The sequence below is a fragment of the Capricornis sumatraensis genome, chromosome 9 (genome assembly GCF_032405125.1).
Source record: "Capricornis sumatraensis isolate serow.1 chromosome 9, serow.2, whole genome shotgun sequence".
NCBI lineage: Eukaryota > Metazoa > Chordata > Mammalia > Artiodactyla > Bovidae > Capricornis > Capricornis sumatraensis.
This window is the reverse complement of record NC_091077.1, coordinates 74,611,899-74,631,575: the sequence shown is the minus strand read 5'-3', so window position 1 is coordinate 74,631,575 and position 19,677 is coordinate 74,611,899. Positions and strand designations below refer to the sequence as shown.

Here is a 19,677-nt window from a genome sequence, read left to right as displayed (position 1 = left end):
TCCGCCAGTTTCAACATAAATTATAACTATAGAAGATGAGTTCTGTAGTCAATAACCCTCATTATTCGTTCAACTATCCAATGACTTACATACTCAGCACATAAAGTCTGGGGCTGATAGTGTAAGAAGAAAAAAGAAACTATTACCTGCTCTTCAACAAGCCCAAATGTTTGACTCTTCCTAGGTTAAGTTTTAGCATCTCATATTAAATTTGAAGCCTCCAAGTCCAGTTTACATTTCAAAAGGTTATGTTTTGTGAGTTCTGTAACAAACTAGGGAATTGGAATTGTAGGCATTGGGCTCACGAAAAGCCTGGTATTTTAAATGAAAAAGCAACACACACACACAAAAAATAAGTGTAGTAAAATATGTATTTTGCTATCTAAATAAAAAAGGGATGCTGAGAGTATGAACATATATAGAGAGTAACATGCCAGATTTGAACTACATTTATTTCTTCCACTGATGAAAAATTTGGGGTTTAAAGAGGATCAGGTCCAGCTAGAGAAGAAAAAAATTTTTTAATGTGAAAATCTGAATTGAGTACTATGTGAAGCGAAGTGTAACTAAGGGAAAAAAAACAAACCCAGAATGCTTCAGTGGTTGCCAAATGCAAGTCCCAGGCTGGTTACTTCAGAAGGACCTGAAGAACATTTAAAACTACATCAGCAGGTCATCAGTTTCAGAAAGTCTATTTCAGTGGGTCCAGCATAGCACTCGTAGCAGTAAAATTTCCCTAGTTCCTAATAAAACATACCATGGTTTAGGAACTGAGGCTTTAACCAAATCACCCAGACCTGATCCCCTCTAAACCCCAAATTCTAAGTAAATTAGAAATAGTTTTTGTCCAACAAAATAAGATTATAATCTAGGGAAAGAATACTTCACAAGTGAAATCAGAAAATCTGAAAACTGGATTTGTACTGAACTCTGAATAGAAGCCAAGGCTCACTTGTTATTCTTTCTTTCTGCTTCCTTATTAAGGACCAAAAATACTGTTGAGGTCAAAGTAACCTGACTATTACCTGGTACAGAGAACACATTCAAACACTCTGCATTCTTCAAAAGGAACATTCTTTGTAAATATATTTCAAGAGTATAGTTATTTACTTTTCATTAAGAAAAATCAGTGGGTACAAGTAAATACAGTGTCTGTAACAGTCTAGATTTCACGTGGTAGATTCACCAGGGCTCATTTTATTACTGTGCTTTGTATTTTAATGTACATTAACTATATTCTGCATCAGATAAGAAGGTAATTTTACATGATAAGAAGGAAATTTTAAAAATTATAGCAACAAAACAGTTTAGATATCTGGTCTTTACATTTCAAAAAAGAGAAGTAAATATAAGAAAACTAAGCATTACCATGCCAGCAATATGTATTTTATTATTATTCATGAATGGTCAAAAGACTTACAAGGCCCATTACTATTAGTATAACTGCACATATGAAATATCACTTAGTGACATGGAGTGGAAAGGACAGTTTCATATATATTTAAAAAATAGATACACATACACACATTCTCTCTATCTCAAACATTCACCTTTCACTGCTACAAAAGCAGGAGGTATCAAGCTGCAGGAGTTCCAATATACATAACATGTTGAAATATCTCAAGCATAAAAACTGTACTTAGGTTGCAAAAATAAAGTTTCTTTCTCAAACATTTTGATCTGAACTCAAGCAAAGCAAACAATGAACACCAATGATTTGTATGCTATTTAACACAATTTAAAACATAAAAGGATCAACAGTTGTAAAAGTCCTGAAAATGTAGAGGTTATTTATAGGAATGAACAATGCATTTCTTCTCCCCCGCCCCTCCAAAGTCTACAGCAGATGTGTTTCATCCTGGCTCTCAAATACTTGAAAATCATAATTTACTATATTCACACAGCAAATGAGACGGAACAAAATGAGAAAATCATTACTTCAAACAAGGCATTATTGCCCTTAAGTTTCCCTAGACAATTTCACTAGTGCAAGAGCATCATTTACCTGAAAGATCATGAGTCACAACTGAAGAGCACTCATACAAAACTATTTCCATTTTTCTTTAAAAAGTGCCATGACTTCTTGACTTCTCGTTTTAAAAAACACGACCACCACCCCCACCATCACACATACGCTAATGAAAGACTGTCTGTCTCCATCTCTTGTCAATGAGGAAAGGCCAGAGTGACTCCTTGATTCCAATTCGAAATGGTGTTCGCTGGCCGATGCCCAAGGTCTCCAATCTGGAGCAATCAAGCTGAGCATTTCTCGGACGTTGTGCTCCTACGACAGGACTGTCAGTTATCTTTAAAACAAACACACAAAATCAAACACAAATGAGAAGCCCCAGGATGAGGTTTTACGTTCTCTATTTCCCTTTGCCCTCAGTCCAAGAAATATGATTTGATCCCTAGAAAAATAAATAAAACATCTGCCACAATCAAGAAAGCACTTTTTCTATAAACTTCATCAATACACATGGGCTCCTTTATATATATGGCAATTTAGAGAAATTTAACAATAGAAACTGCCAACATAGAAGCAAAGTTCACTTTCAGTGCTGGAAAATACAGTTATCCAATACTTCTAAACAAGAAGAAAAATGTTATCCATAGAACACAATAGTGATGGACCTGACTTTCAAGAAGTAACAAGGCTACCTGTTTGGTTGGTTGGTTGTTTTGGCTGAGTACAGCTTGAGGGACCTTAGTTACCTGGCCGAGGATTGAACCTGGGCCTCAGCGGTGAAAGTGCCGAGTCCTAGCCACTGGACTGCCAGGGAATTCCCAAGTAAGGTTCTAAGTGCCATGTACTTACTGGTCTTAAGTGGCTGCTGGGGAGGTTGAAGGCATCTGCAATTGCACACGCCATTTCATACTTAGTCATCTGTTCGTTGCCAGACCAGTGAAAGGTTCCCTTAATTGATGGATCCTGACAAGAACACAAATAGTTCAAACTGGTTTCAAACTTTCTGAGTTGAGTGAAATAGCAACTGTGACAAGACAACTAAGTTAAAAAGGTCCAGGAAATATGATGCATTGTACCTTTCTGGAATGCTCTACACATGATATCTAAAATCAAATTCCTATAAATCTCCCCAGTTAAAAATGGAAATCAATTTCTAGAATTTAGCCTGAAGAATTTTTTTTAAATAAATTGTTAGTGGCTCTGATTTTATTCAGTGGAAATTGTAAAGTGATTACAGATTTTTATGAAACACAGACCAATTCAATTAGCATTTTCAATTATCCTAAGAAGCTAACACCAAAACTTAACAGAACCATTTTTCAAGATGAGTTAATTAGTCATATAACATCCTTAAATATTGTCATGGTACATGTTTTTTAAATACACAAATTTTGATGCATTAAAAAAACCCAGTCATGCTACTATAAATATTCTAAAATAACTCAGTCTCTAATTTTTCTTTCTGTAGATATTCTATTTAGCTCTAACTTTTTCAAATATCTAAAATGAACTATTGTTGAAATATCTAAAAGAATAATTATAAATTATTCTTACAGTGGCTGAAACGATTAAGGTTCTTCTGTGCCAGAATGACAAATGGAGTTTATAGTATTTGAGAAATAAAATAAAATATAACAGCTTAAAATTTTTATTATTTATAAATACAGCTACAATCCAACTAACTACTTTTGCTTGGTGTCCTTCTAAATGTTTAAAAAAGCACTTCGATTCTCACCAGCATCCTCTTCTCTGCTAACTGACGACACACGCTGGCCACATCTTTGACGTGTGTGGGGAACCGTTGCTGCCAGTGGTCCATGTTTGCGGACTTATTGCTGAACTGCACTTTATCAAACATAATAGTCACAGCACTTTCTTCAAGCCTTTCAACTTCTCCATACAGAACAGGAATTCTCAAAACAGCAGCTCCTAGACAGCAATGAAAGCAGATACTATTTCAAAGCTCACTGGTTCTTAAGTCTTGCTGTAAGATCAGAGTGTGTAGATTTAAAATACATTATCACAGAAAACGTACAATATACCAGAATGACACAGCTCACCTATTTAAACAAATGTGATCTGGAATATTTTTAAATGTCTCTGTTATGTGGGGTATTTTTATAATTATATAATTTCTTCATTACTGTGGCCATTAAAAATAAAACTGATCATGACAATTTCAACAAGTGATCCCTGATAATTCCTAGATTAAAAAAATGAACGCAATAAAGAACATTTTGGGGACAAAATTCCTACATAGATTGTGTATTGCATTAATGCTAAATTTCCTAAGTGTAATAACTGCATTGTAATTATGAAAAGAACATCCTTCTTGAAGATACATGGTAAAGTCTTTTGGGGTGAAATTCTATGAGTTCAGGAAAAAAACAGTGTACATGTAAAACACGTGCCAAAACATTAACAACTGGTGAAATCTGTATAAAGGGTATATGAGTGTTCACCACATAGCCCTTGAAATCACTGACTAAGGAATTATGAGGTATTTTATGTTGGTCAATACTAAGGAATTATAACAGACTAGATAATTTACACTAACTGAAATTCAATGAAAACTATTTTAAATTAACTTACTAAAGAGTTGGGCAGATGACTTATGAATAACACAGGTTTGAACAGTGTGGTTCCATTTATATGCAACTTTTTTCATGCAAAATATCATGGATAAGATGTACTGAAGTGGACAGCCTATCCTTACATAGGCATAAGATGAGTGATATTTAATATAAGGTTAACGTGTTTTCTTAATGTTTCATAACTTCGTTTTCAAAGAGTTACATTACCATACAGTATGTCTCGTCTCGCTTGTAACTAGAAAAACTCTATCAGTCTATCATCACAGGGAAGTGGTTTAAAAAAAACAACAGTATTTAGCTGTATAATGAATGACTGCAATACCTATGCCAATAGTTTTATGATTCCTTCACTAGTGTATAAGCGAGGCTACCATGGAGCAATCGTTACTGATTACACTAGGCTACCATTTACTGCTTCTTCCTTACTGATTCCTGAATCATACCTGTAAATAAATATAAATTTCTTCTCAGATTATCTTCATTTTTGATGTGTAGTCTTAGTAACACATGACACGTATAGTGTTTTGTACCATATAAAACACTAATGTAGTTACTGACAGACAATTCATCTTGTAAACTTAGGTAAACTTAAGTGTTGATACAATACTGTATGTATTTTCTCTTATGATTTTTTTTAATGTTTTCTTCTCTCAAGATTACTTTAGGAATAGTATATAATACATATAACACACAAAATATGTGTAAATTGACTCTTTATGTTTTAGTAAGGCTTGGGACAAGAGCTGCTGTTTAGTTGCTAAGTTGTGTCTGACTTTTTTGCGATCCCATGGACTGTAGCCCACCAGGTTCCTCCATCCACAAGACTTCCCAGGCAAGAGTATTGGAATGGGTTGACAGTTCCTACTCCCAGGGATCTTTCTGACCCAAGGATCGAACCTGCATCTCCTGTTTTAGCAGGAGGGTTCTTCACCACTGAGGCACCAGGGAAGACCCTCTGTCAAGAGTAGGCTGTGAGCAATTAAGTTTCTGGAATCTAAAGTTACACATGGATTTCCAACTATGCATGGGTTGGCAACACTAATCCCCAAGCTGTACAAGGGTCAGCTGTATACTAATATATATTCAAAGATGATTTCCAATGGATAATTTATAATAATAAAAAACCCTATGTGTTAACATGGTATGTACAGTAGGGGATGTTTCTCAAGGATGTAGTACAGTCTAAGGCAGTAGTTTCAGTGCAAAGGAGCATTAAATCAGATATTATGCAGCCACTGATATGAAAAAGATATCCTAGAGATGGCTCCATAAGAACTGAAATCCATGTATGTGGGGGGAGAAAAATCAGTTTATAAAACAATATGCATAGATGTTTAGAAATCCACAAAAAATACTTCCATAACCACATTTAGTGCTTCTCTGACGAAGCACTGTAAGAGAACTCTACAGTTTTAAGATTTTAAAAAAAGAATTTAAGGAGGTTGTTTTTTCTTTTTTTTTGTAATTAACACATTAATGTGTGTGTGTATATATACAAACACATAGGAAAAAAGAAAAACCATACAAATGACTGTGGATATACAAACACAGGGAAAACAATGTAACCATACAAATAACAGAATACTGCAATCCAAGAAAAATGATACGGACCTATTTTTTTTTTTTTAATATTACAAAAATCTGATTTACTTTCTATCTATAATGGTATTCATGTACACACTGATACTGAAAATGGTCTGAAAGGATTCATAAATTCTTCAGGATTTCAAAAATTCTTGTTTTTCTTGTTAACTACATTCCCTAGTTTTTCTCCAATGGATTTATGCTCCTTGACTAATTTAAAAAACAAAAGGAACTTCCCTGGTGGTCCAGTGGTTAAGAATCCGCCTTCCAATGCAGGAGATGTGGGTTCAATCCCAGGTCCAGGAACTAAGATCCCACGTGCCACAGAGCAACTAAGTCCATACATAACAACTAAGACCCGGCACAGCCAAATAAAGAGAAACAACTAAATAAATATTTAAAAAATTAAGATACAGACACACATACACACAAATCTTAAACAAAAAGGAATCCTCAAAAAGAGTCAGAGAGCTAACTAAAGAGATGTGTCTTACCTAAATTGTTCTCCAGGACGGCCTTTTCTCCTTCTAATTTTGTTTTGCCATATAGATTTAGGGGATTTGGTATGTCCTCCTCTCTATAAGGTGGGTTTGTTCCATCAAAAACATAATCAGAGCTAATATAGATTAGAAATGCTCCAATTGCAGCTACCAAAAAAAAAAAAAAGAGAGAGAGAAAACAATCTATTAAATTACTATACAACCTGATGGTTTATCAGAAGTTGTAATAGCTTATTCATCAAAAGTATAACAAATTTCTTATAAGCCACCTACAAAATAATATCTGCACCCTCAGTGATCACTTAATTTTATGAAGATTTTATATAGTCTTCATTACCTGCTTCCTTTGCTAAATTCCCAGAAGCATCCACGTTAAGCTGAGAAGCAGCATCTGGGTGATTTTCTACAACATCTGGCCTTCTCTCTGCTGCACAATGTACGATGACATGGGGCTAGAAGTTAAGCATTGATGTGTTTTTAGCTCAAAAAGGAATAAAAACAGAAGAACTATAGCTTTCCAACAGTTAAATCAATTCAAAGAAACATGTTTATTAAAACATTCCTTCAACTAAAGAATCATTCTAATTTTTAATGTGGTTTTGTCACATTTCCCTTTTTCAACATTCAAACTTCCTTAAAAGTCTTTCCTGAGAAGGAAAGAGCAATCGAGCAATCCCTAGGCAAAAATCAGACAGAACTCTGGGGCAACAGCCAGGCTTCTAAATCAAAATAAGCTTCATCTCCTCATCTGAGTGGGAGAAAAGGGCAATCATTTATGTCATTCATATGACCTAAATACTTAGTTAAGTCTGTGGGAAAGGGAGAGGAATAGCAAATTAAATTCATAAACTCTAATCTCTTAACTCCATCATTTAAAGAAAATTAAGCATCCATAAAAACTATATTGCCAGTTAAGTATTTAAGTATACTACTTATACGCTAAGCAGTGTATGAGGATCAAGGATTTCACAATCTAATGGAAAAAATGAATATGTAAAGAGACCGGTTCAATACTGTATGACATGAAGGCCCTTGGTAGAGACCGGGCATCTACGTCCCAGAGAAGCTGAGTCAGAGTCAAGATTTCAGAAGGGCTCATGTACCCACACATGAAACTTCCTCCTTCTCAGAAACTGCTTGAAGAAGCATGATCTGAAAGTTGCTTTCAAACTTACATGTGCATAAGCTGGGATGGTTCTTAAAATGTGCAGTCCCAGGCTCTACCATAGGCTTACTGAATGAAAATCTCTGGGAGTGAGACATAAGAACAAGTTTTCCAAGTGATTCTGATGCAATGTTCTTTGGGTCATATTTTTAGAAAGAACCTGAATTCCTGATTTCACCTCTTACTCAAGAGTTGTAACAAAACCTAATTCTTTCTATAATTTTTCTGTGACCATGGCCAATGAGTTGTTTAAACTCTCTAGCCTTTGTAGTGATCTCTAAAACAGAAATGAGTCCCTTGGACTGCAAGGAGATCAACCAGTCAATCCTAAAGGAAATCAACCTTGAATATACAGTAGAAAGACTGATGCTGAAGCTGAAGCTCCACTATTCTGGCCACCTAATGCAAACAGCCGACTCACTGGAAAAGACCCTGATCCTGGGAAAGACTGAGGGCAGGAGGAAAAGGGGGCAACAGAGAATGAGATGGTTGGATAGCATCAATGACTCAATGGACATGAGTTTGAGCCAATTCTGGGAGACAGTGAAGGACAGGGAAGCCTGTCCTTCAGATGTGCTGCAGGCAATGGGGGTCACTAAGTCAGCAACTAAACAACAAAAACAGATATGAGAACAACAGTTTTGCAGTGTTTTAAGGGTAACAGATACTGTTTTCAAAAAGATTTGTAGCGGAAGGAGAGGGTGGGACAAAATCGAGAGAGTAGCAATGACAGATATACCACCATGTGTAAAATAGCTAGCTAACGGGAAGCTGCTATATAAAATAGTGCGGGACAAAATTGAGAGAGTAGAAATGGGGCGGGTGGCTCAAGCGGGAGGGGACACACACATACACACACAGGCTGATCTGTGTAGTTTTACCGCAGAAACCAACACAACATTGTAAAGCAATTATCCTCCAGTTAAAAATACAAAAGCAAATATTTTTACCCTCAAAACAAGAGAAGGATTTGCATAGAAAAGTGGTACTTAGAAGAGTAATTCCCAAACAGAAGCTTTTTACAAAATGCTTCATTTTCTGCCTTTTGTCAACCTATATCTCAACATAATTTTTTAAGGATGACATACTTTTCCACCCCCTCAAAAAAAAAGAAGTGCACTGTATACTATTGTTGCTTAATTGATTAGAGCTTAAGTAGTATAACTTCCTTGAGAACAACAGTTTTTATATCACCCAGACAGAATCACTGCAGATAGTGACTGCAGCCATGAAATTAAAAGACGCTTGCTCCTTGGAAGAAATGCTGTGAACAACCTAGAGAGCACACTGAAAAGCATAGACATTACTTTGCCAACAAAGGTCCATCTAGTCAAGGCTAAGGTTTTTCCAGTGGTCATGTATGGATGTGAGAGTTGGACTGCGAAGAAAGCTGAGCGCCGAAGATTTGATGCTTTTGAACTGTGTGGTGTTGGAGAAGACTCTTGAGAGTCCCTTGGACTGTTAAGATTAAACCAGTCAATCTTAAAGGAAATCAGTCCTGAATGTTCACTGGAAGGACTGATGCTGAAGCTAAATACTTGTGGCCACCTGATGCGAAGAACCAACTTATTGGAAAAGACCCTGATGCTGGGAAAGACTGACAGCAGGAGGAGAAGGAGACGACAGAGGATGAGATGTTTGGATGGCATCACCGACTCAATGGACTGAGTTTGAGTAGGCTCTGGTAGTTGCTGATGGACAGTGAAGCCTGGCATGCTGCAGTCCACGGGGTCTCAAAGAGTCGGACATGACTGAGTGACTGAACTGAGACAATTCTTAACAGTTTCTTCCTTACCAGCTGAGCTACCAGGGAAGCCCCTTAATAGTTTACTTATGCGTTAAAATAAACCATACCTGAAAATCATAAATGATGTGATGAACTGCATTAGAATCCAAGAGATTGACCTGCTCAAATTTTGGTCTTGCTCTTCTAAAACCACAGCCAACGGCATGCCAATTATTCTGCTGAAATTCTTTGTACACAGCTCTGCCAAGAAGCCCAGTGGCACCAGTAATGAGAACCCGCCTGTTGGGGATGTTAACTTCCTCCTAAAATGTGAAAGAGGAGAAAATAATTAATTAATTTGAAAATAGCCTCTCAACAAAATTAGCCACCATCTTCATTCACTAAACATTTCAAGTCTGAGTTGTCTGCTTCATGTCCCATATGTATAAGTCTTAAGTTAGAACAAAGATCAATCAAACTGCATCAACAAGTATGTCACTTAAGAGAAAGTTTTAATAATCCTTCCCAAGAAAAATAACCTAAGATGATACTGCAAGGAATCACCTAGTCAAACAGATTTAGATTTCCTAACAGTAATAATGGAAAAACTTATTTTTAGGATCAATGATGTCCAAAGTAGTAATAACCATCAACTTTATTTATGTTCTTCTATTTATAAAAATGCAGTTTAAAGCTTACTTATTTCTGCCCTGATTAAATATTAGGGTTATATTCTGCCAACATGTTTCCAAACCGACAGTTTTGCTCTTCAATTTTTAATCTCAAGTTTTCTTTTAAACCTCACTGACTTTATCATACTATGATATGTCCAAATTAGAGAATTTAATATGTCACAGAAATTTATGTGGAAGAAAAATTAATTTGGTCCTTATGGAACTAACATTCTAAGTTTAACTAACCTTGTAAATATCCCTACATTGACTCTAAATTTACCTATTTAGACCAGTTAAAACTAATAAAACATAAGTAGAGGATAAGAAAAAGATAAATATTTTAAACTGATCTATGTCACTACTCTGAAAAAGGAAAAACTCCTCACACACTGAAATTTAAAAAAAAAACTACTATTTAGGAAACAATTCCAATTATCTCTACATAGAAATTTCCCTCCTTCCCAAGACAGGTTAACGCCAAATATCCTCACAGACATTTGAATTAAGAAAACACTATTCAAAACAAAAAACAATTTTTATTAGTGTATCAACTTGAAGCCTTTTAAATTTGAAATGTTGGTTTAGTCACCTAATTTTGAGCTGTCAAAAACCTTAACTATACACACAATAACCAAAGATCTTTTTTCCCTAGCCCTCAAGACAGCTAATTTAACAGACTATACTTGAAAAACGGAGAAAGCAATGGCAACCCACTCCAGTACTACTGCCTGGAAAATCCCCTGGACGAAGGAGCCTGGTAGGCTGCAGTCCACACGACTGAGGACTTCACTTTCACTTTTCACTTTTGCATTGGAGAAGGGAATGGCAACCCACTCCAGTGTTCTTGCCTGGAGAATCCCAAGGACGGGGGAGCCTGGTGGGCTGCCGTCTATGGGGTCGCACAGTCGGACACGACCAAAGTGACTTAGCAGCAGCACACTTGAAAAAGAAAAAGAAAAAAAAGGGGGGGGGGGCACCTAAATCAAGTATGTCTATCAAAGGAAAAACCAGAAATGAAAGGGCTGACAGAAACAGAATAAGGTAAGTTTTTTAAGATATTTCTTCCTTAGTTCACCCCATTTCAAGATGTTTTAGAAGCTGAAGAAAAATTCATCTAGGCTCTCTCTTGCAAAACTTGGCTCTAAGTCAAACAATCTATGCAAACAAAGATTTCAGCCAGCAAAATATTTTCTTTGAATTTTTGGCAAGAAAACAGCCCTGTAAAGACTGCAATTGTTAAAGAGGTTAAAATAGGCCAGGTCTAGTAGAGATACAATCAGAAAACAATTTGCACAGGATAAATACCATAAAGATCCCTGGGAAATACTATAAAACGCCTACGAGTTGGTTTCTTCTGAATTTCTCGTGTCACTCTAAAGAAGGAAAGGAATAGACAGTGGTTCTTGGATCAGTGGTTCACAGGCTTTATTCGCCTAGGACAGCAATCAACTGGAAGGCTTTCAGATCAAGTAGATTTGGAATGAGGCCTGATAATTGGCATTTCTAACAAGTTTCCAGGTGGTGCTGATGCTGGTGATTTGGAAACTTGAGATTCCAGGAACATCCAAGACCTTCCTAAAGATAGCTCTGACTCAAACAAATAAAAACAAACTGCCATCTACCCTTCCAGAAGTAACAACCTTGTTACTCTTTTCCCCTTAAAAAGGAAAACTAGAAAAAGAAGTCAAAGACCAAACATCATGCTTGTAACCACGAAATTACTGAACAGTAAAATAAGATCTCTGTGTACCTCACTGGTGAGTGAAGCACATTTTTTTCTTCATTTATCATGTTAAATGAAGGAAATAAAGATGCATCTTACAAATGTGTTTGGCAGTCTTTTTGGCTTTTCAGTGCATCTTAAAATCAGAGTCCAGATAATCTTACAATTGAGAGCATCTTAGATTTGATGAAATACAGGATTAAGTTACAAACACAGCAAGGGTCTTTAAGGCATACAGTATTCTTCACTTTAAAATAGTATGGATGGTTGCATGGAGAAGATACAAACTCTGTACAGCCTGGGATCATCTGTAAGCTCCCTGGAAGAAAAGAGTCCAATAGTTACCTAGTGGTCCAATGTCAGTATGCAATAATTTTCTATATTAAAAGAGCAGAGATCTGAAGTGCAAGCATTTTCTGAAACAGAGATTCTGCATAATCCTCTTCTTGAAAACTCTCATGTGAGAGTTTTCCAAAGCAAGGAACCTTAAATCTAAAGATGTTACAAGTTTTGCCCACAGTAAAAGGAAAAAGGTTGGAAACAGAACTGGTGTCTTTTTGCTTCTCTCTATCCTTTAGTCAAATGCATGCTGAGTACTGTCTCAATCCTTTGAACTTATACTTGGTTTCTTAAGACTAAATTTTATCTTCTCTGCCACAAACTGTGGCATTAAGAAGTTACTTCAACTCTACTAATGTAACTTGCTGGACAGATGATTAAGGCTCTTACAGCTTTACAATCCTACAATTCTAACATTTTCCATATTACCCCTCCCACAGAAGATATCTGAACAAACTGAAAGAAGTTTTGTTTAAAGTAACTTTTCTTCTTTTCATACAGTTCTCTTTGGAGACTCAATCAGCATGTTCTGTCACAGTATAGAAGCCAAAACAAGAAGTTTTCATTCAGACTGCAAGTTTTTTGGTGGTTGGCAAATAAAATACACATCACTCTGAAATTAACAGAAGTCAAACAAAAGTATCTCTACTTTTGAGTCTCTATAAACAGAACTCCACCTGAAGCATCTTAAAGCTCAGTTTTGGTTCTTTTAAAACCAGAGAAATATTCCTTTGAAAATAATTTCCGCTCATTATTCTATAAATTATTTGACTTCTGCCAAACACAGAATGTCCAAACACCTCAAGGAACTCTAAATGAGGAACAGAAAGCTGAGTCAGTTCAGTGCAGTCGCTCAGTCGTGTCCGACTCTTTGTGACCCCATGAATCGCAGCACGCCAGGCCTCCCTGTCCATCACCATCTCCCAGAGTTCACTCAGACTCACGTCCATCGAGTCCGTGATGCCATCCAGCCATCTCATCCTCGCTCGTCCCCTTCTCCTCCTGCCCCCAATCCCTCCCAGCATCAGAGTCTTTTCCAATGAGTCAGCTCTTCTCATGAGGTGGCCAAAGTACTGGAGCTTCAGCTTTAGCATCATTCCTTCCAAAGAAATCCCAGGGCTGATCTCCTTCAGAATGGACTCGTTGGATCTCCTTGCAGTCCAAGGGACTCTCAAGAGTCTTCTCCAACACCACAGTTCAAAAGCATCAATTCTTTGGCGCTCAGCCTTCTTCACAGTCCAACTCTCACGTGCATACATGACCACAGGAAAAGCCATAGCCTTGACTAGACAGACCTTAGTCGGCAAAGTAATGTCTCTACTTTTGAATATACTATCTAGGTTGGTCATAACTTTTCTTCCAAGGAGTTAAGCGTCTTTTAATTTCATGGCTGCAGTCACCATCTGCAGTGATTTTGGAGCCCCCAAATATAAAGTCTGACCCTGTTTCCACTGTTTCCCCATCTATTTTCTATGAAGTGATGGGACCAGATGCCATGATCTTCATTTTCTGAATGTTGAGCTTTAAGCCAACTTTTTCGCTCTCCTCTTTCACTTCCATCAAGAGGCTTTTTAGCTCTTCACTTTCTGCCATAAGGGTGGTGTCATCTGCATATCTGAGGTTATTGATATTTCTCCCAGCAATCTTGATTTCAGCTTGTGTTTCTTCCAGTCCAGCATTTCTCATGATGTACTATGCATACAAGTTAAATAAGCAGGGTGACAATATAAAGCCTTGACGTACTCCTTTTCCTATTTGGAACCAGTCTGTTGTTCCATGCCCAGTTCTAACTGTTGCTTCCTGACCTGCATACAGATTTCTCAAGAGGCAGGTTAGGTGGTCTGGTATTCCCATCTCTTTCAGAATTGTCCACAGTTTATTGTGATCCACACAGTCCAAGGCTTTGGCAGAGTCAATAAAACAGAAATAGATGTTTTTCTGGAACTCTCTTGCTTTTTCCATGATCCACCGGATGTTGGCAATTTGATCTCTGGTTCCTCTGCCTTTTCTAAAACCAGCTTGAACATCAGGAAGTTCACGGTTCACGTATTGCTGAAGCTTGGCTTGGAGAATTTTGAGCATTACTTTACTAACGTGTGAGATGAGTGCAATTGTGTGGTAGTTTGAGCATTCTTTGGCATTGCCTTTCTTTGGAATTGGAATGAAAACTGACCTTTCCAGTCCTGTGGCCACTGCTGAGTTAACCCAAACCATAATTAAGACCTGAAGATATTCTGTCTTCCTGAAGTCTATTTCTCAATTTTTATTCTTATGAGTCAAGTATATTAAACATGACTTTAATTTGCATCTGCCTCTTCTATCAACTCACAGATTTAAAAAAAAAGTAAGTACATATAAATAAATGAAGAGTCATAGCTCTTATTATGCCATCAAATCAAATAACAACAAATTCTAAGGTACAGGACAATAAAAGTCTCTTCCAAAATGGTCCAAAACAGTACTCTGGGACAGTGGTTTCTACTTTAACACACTTGCATTAACTTCTACTAGAGACAGTCAAGGGTGAAATATCACAAATATCTAAAGTAGGATTTTCTTAAGTTTTGGTGGTAAATATAATTATACTTTGCTATTTTCAGAACCTCTTCGATTTGGCAAAGTTTCACATTGATTTATTTGATTCTCACAACATTCCCCTAGAGATAGATCTTTGAGTAGACACTCCTGGACTTTGAGAAACTTTTTAAAATACCTAGGTGACACTGGTCTAAACTCCCACTGTCACTCTACTGTACCCCACGGCCAGTAATACGAACAGGAATCACCACAGTTTATTCCTCTAACATGAACTATAAAACAGTCCCACTAGGGAGTTTTAACTCTACAGGTTCTGAAAGAAGCAAATACATGTCAAGCTTTTGGTTGTGCAATTTGAATGAAGGAAAACGCATTTTCATTTGTCTACTGAACTCACTGTTAAAACTGATTAAGCTTTATATACACACAGATGCATACACAGTGCACAAATACACATACATAAACAAGCAACGTGCAACTTTAGGGACTCAGCATTGTGTGGGGTACACAGGAGCAAACCAGAAGATCAAACAGCCCATCCATCCTAACTTTACTCCCCAAATCCCAAAATGACTTGAAAACACTAAATATGCTATATTTTGAAGGTGTGAAAATTTTGCATTCTCAAAAATAGCCATCACTTACAATCTTCTCTCATATCCTTAAGACATACTTATCTTGGCATGAACATTCTTCTTATCCCCAGTGCTAGACAAATATCCTATGGACTAACGAATACTGAGGGGCTGGAATGAAATAGAGATTGGGGTTTATGGAGGAGCTGTATGCAACCTCTGCAGTGGTTCAAAGCCTGAGAAAGTCAGAGATTGTATCTGAATCCTAGCTGCAATCTTACTGAATGAACTTGGACCAAAGACCTGCTCTCTTAGTCTCAAATATCTGTAAAATAGAACAAAACCAGTATCTTATAATTATGAAGACTAAAGTAAATACTGCATATGAAGTGCACAACAGTGCCATGCAGAAACTAAGAGTTCAGTTCTTATCTCCAATCCTGTAATTACTTCTGAAAAGCCACCTGGCTCCTTTTTTTCTCAGAGATACGAACAGTTAAGATCAAAAGATACGAACAAAGGGTGAAAACAAAATTTAGAAAGTCAAAATAGCTCGGAAAACCCCTCTTCATTCCTGATAGGAGACGGGAGGCTCGAAAGTGAAACCCAACCTAATCATTTCCTGTCGCAGTAGCTGAGAAACAAAACACAGAAGAGTATGCACCGAGGTAAACAAACTCGGCGGCGCCGCCCTAGTCTCCTAGGGCCTCCGACTCTGGGAGGATGCGTCTGGAAAACCACTCGAGCCCCCGCCACCAGACTCTTCCCGCTCTGCGCACTCGGTTACCATGAGACGTCTCCCCACCCCGCAAGACGCGGGCCGACTCCCTCACCTCCACCAACCGGCAGTCCCCGGGAACAAAGTGGATAGAGAGCTCTTTCTCCCGGCCCACCATGCCCGCCGTCTTTGCGCTGTAGTCGCCGCCGCCGCCGCAGCGACCGCCACTTCCTTCTGCCCGGGATCGCTGCGGGCCGCAGCTCCAACCGCCTCGGCCCGCCTCCCCTAGGTCCAGGCCAGACCCCCTTTCACCGCTTCCGGCTTCCGCCGCCAAAACCGTGCTTCCTGATTGGCCACGCTCCGCCGACGCCCCTGAAAGGGGGCGGGCGCGTTCGGGACGCTCCCAGCCCACGCCCCAACTCTTAAAGGGATACACGAAACAAAGGCCCTGGTCTTAAACTGGGAATACGAATTTTGTTTAGGGGCCGGCGGGGACGGGAGGGGGACACGGGGGGCGGGTTCAAGAATATTTAGTGTGTTCTTCCTTCTCAACTAGGTAAGGAGTGAATTGGATAGCCCAGACTGTGTGCGGTGTCTTAAGAATCAACTGGGCACGTGATACACAAAGCGGGATGGCGGTGGTGGTGTAGTCGCTAAGTCTTGTTCGACTCTTGCGATTCCATGGACAGAAGAGCCTGGCAGTCCACAGTCCATTGGATTCTCCAGGCAAGAACACTGGAGTGGGTTGCCTTTTCCTTCTCCAGGGGATCTTTCCAGCCCAGGGATCGAACCTGGGTCTCCTGGATTGTGGGCGAATTCTTTACCAACTAAGCTACAAGGGAAACCGCATAAAGCAGGATGGAACACTTTAAAGTCTTGGTGGGAGGAGTGAAGCGGTGGGAGGAGTGAAGAGGGGAGAGGAGGCGGCACAACGCCACTGTATCTCTAGAGCATTAAGAGTTTTTCTTGAGAGATTGAGACTGGAATAAAAATAAAAAGTATTGATATCTGCGTTTGCTGCTAAGTCGCTTCAGTCGTGTCCGACTCTGTGCGACCCCATAGATGGCAGCTCACCAGGCTCCACCGCCCCTGGGATTCTCCAGGCAAGAACACTGGAGTGGGTTGCCATTTCCTACTCCAATGCATGAAAGTGAAAGTGAAGTCACTGAGTCGTGTCCAACTCTCAGCGACCGTATGGACTACAGCCTACCAGGCTCCTCCGTCCATGGGATTTTCCAGGCAAGAGTACTGGAGTGGGGTGCCATTGCCTACTCCGGATATCTGCGTCATTAACACTTAAAGAACCCATTTGTTTTTCTGGCATGCCAGAAAGTAGTACGCTTGAAATTCCGAACGTGTCAAACTCTTTAGTTTAAAAAAAAAACACGTAGGAGGCTGGGGGACGAATTATTTGGTTGCCCCTTCATAACAAGGATTCTCGGACTTTTATCAGTAATTTCTTAATGAGTTATTGTAGGAGCGTGGCGGGCTACAGTCCATGGGGTCGCAGAGTCAGACACAACTTTGCGACTAAACAATAGCTGGGACTCTACTCTAGTGAACTTTAACCAGAGTCAAGATCAGCCGGGCTACAGTCCATGGGGTCGCAGAGTCAGACACAACTTTGCGACTAAACAATAGCTGGGACTCTACTCTAGTGAACTTTAACCAGAGTCAAGATCAGCCTTTGAGAAGCACCGCGTTACAGGTTGCAGTGTCAAACTACGCGAGGCGAACCTCCACTACCAAGAAAAGTAAAAGAACTAGAAGAGAGTCATGCTGAACCTTCTACCACCTGGATTACGCTTTTTTCAAGTGACAGATCAAAAGCGGCCCTATTAGTCAACTGCAACTGATTTCCAGTTCAAACACGAAAAGCCGGGATGCCTGTGAAATTTACTCGCAAAAAACCCGAGCATGGCTCTCATAGGTTTTGCCAAATTTGAACGTAAATCTGTACTGTTCTTGTCTAGACACGCAGGATACCAAAACGTTAAAAGTCGCCCACAAACGTGATTACTGCTTGGGTCTTTCTAAAACATATTTTCATAAACCTTTTTTGGTTTAACGTTTGAGCTCAACATTAAGCAGCCTTTAAAAAAAATTTTTCCACGTCTGAGTCCGGTGACTTTCTTTCCTACCCAACCCCCAACCAGAACTCATTTCCTAATTGCTGTAAGAATAAAGTTTCTTTTGAACTGCAACAAGAGACTGAGCCTTCACACTTCTCTATTTTTGATTTACTCTAGGCTGTTAATCAATTTAGCATTATTTAGAGTCCTTGAGAGAAAAGCTCCAACGCGAAAACATGCATAATTTGCAAACAACAAAGAAATGGTGTGGGTGTTAGGGGAGCAGATCCAAGATCCTCTTGTTTTTTAAAAGTGGTAATTTTTGTGAAGTTTCTAGTTGCAGCGGTAATGCAATCTAATCTTTACAGAAAAAAAAAAAAATTCTGTCCTACTCGAAGACGATTTAAGGACTTGCATATGCTATTAGCATTTTGATTCTCAGACCAGCCTTATCTGGAGTGAGGAACAAAAAGAGTTTACTTGCCTACTTTTGAGGATCTGGTTTAATATTTGCCAGATAAAACTTGGGTATGGTTCTAGGGGCACATATTCGTACATGGGTTTTAATCATCCTTATTAAAAATAGAAGTTTCTACATGAATCAAAACGCCATTGTTATACAGACAATATCCAAGTTCGTGTGGTGGCTAAGTCTATAAATTTAAATAGAGCAATCTAGAGATATTAGCAGGTTCATTTCTTGCCAAGACAAAGAAAGCCTGGAGCACCCAACTATAGATAAAAGCGTTATTTCTATAGAACCTTCACATATATGAATGCACTTTAATTTGGTTAAGTGAAAGTGCTGTTTTGGGTTATTTTTGTCGATCGAGACTTAGCTGAGCTCTCCATACAGGGTCAATAATTAAAGCTGTTTAATTATTCCAAGTCCCAAAGTTATAAGTCTTAAAGAAATGAATGACTTTTTTTTTTTAAACACACCCTTTTCGGCTTTTACGTTCCCAGACGTTCACTGGGATTCTTGTACAGAAACTCTATACAACTCCAGACTGCTTTTCTTGAATAGCTCAGTCTTACCTGTTCCATGTTCTCCGGCATTTCAGGCATGATTCCAAAATTATCTGAGGAAAAAGATTTGAGATGGGTTTCAGCTTCTGCCTCCTCGGACCGGGTCTTTGTTCTGCCTGCAGAGAGCGTAGGCACGCGAAAACGTGAGCCACAGCTTCACTCGACCTTTGAAATTAGCATTTTGAGTCGGATCCCAGAATCTCGTGCAGCATTCCACACTGCAGTAAACTGGCAGCTGATTCCCCGTGGCAGTCTTGAAAATATCCAATGAGAAGTTTCATGTTGTACTGCCAGCCAAATAAGGTCCATTATCAAAACCATTAGGAGAACCAACTTAGAAAGAAATATAGATACAACCGCAAAAAGCTTCCTGTGAAGACTTGCAATTTTCTCTTGCGAAAGAAAAGCAAGAGCCAGCAGTTGGAAAGCACGCAGGCCATGCAATTGATTCCTATTCTGAAAGTTTATTGA

The 19,677-nt window shown here is 38.7% G+C and overlaps 1 protein-coding gene across 2 annotated transcripts; it reads right to left on the bottom strand.

The window, feature by feature from the left end:
- Positions 1-403: 403 nt before the first annotated feature.
- Positions 404-19,298, bottom strand: MAT2B (methionine adenosyltransferase 2 non-catalytic beta subunit). Of its 2 annotated transcripts, none has more exons than XM_068979821.1 (7): positions 19,216-19,298; positions 9,667-9,861; positions 6,985-7,099; positions 6,642-6,794; positions 3,705-3,898; positions 2,819-2,932; positions 404-2,306 (listed from the first exon to the last, which is right to left on the bottom strand). In XM_068979821.1, the coding sequence occupies exons 1-7, from the start codon at positions 19,243-19,245 to the stop codon at positions 2,136-2,138; spliced, it is 972 nt and encodes a 323-aa protein (XP_068835922.1). In that variant the 5' UTR covers positions 19,246-19,298; the 3' UTR covers positions 404-2,135. The 2 variants fall into 2 exon arrangements, with proteins under 2 accessions (XP_068835922.1, XP_068835920.1); XM_068979819.1 differs by lacking the exon at positions 19,216-19,298 and adding an exon at positions 16,221-16,359.
- Positions 19,299-19,677: the final 379 nt, after the last annotated feature.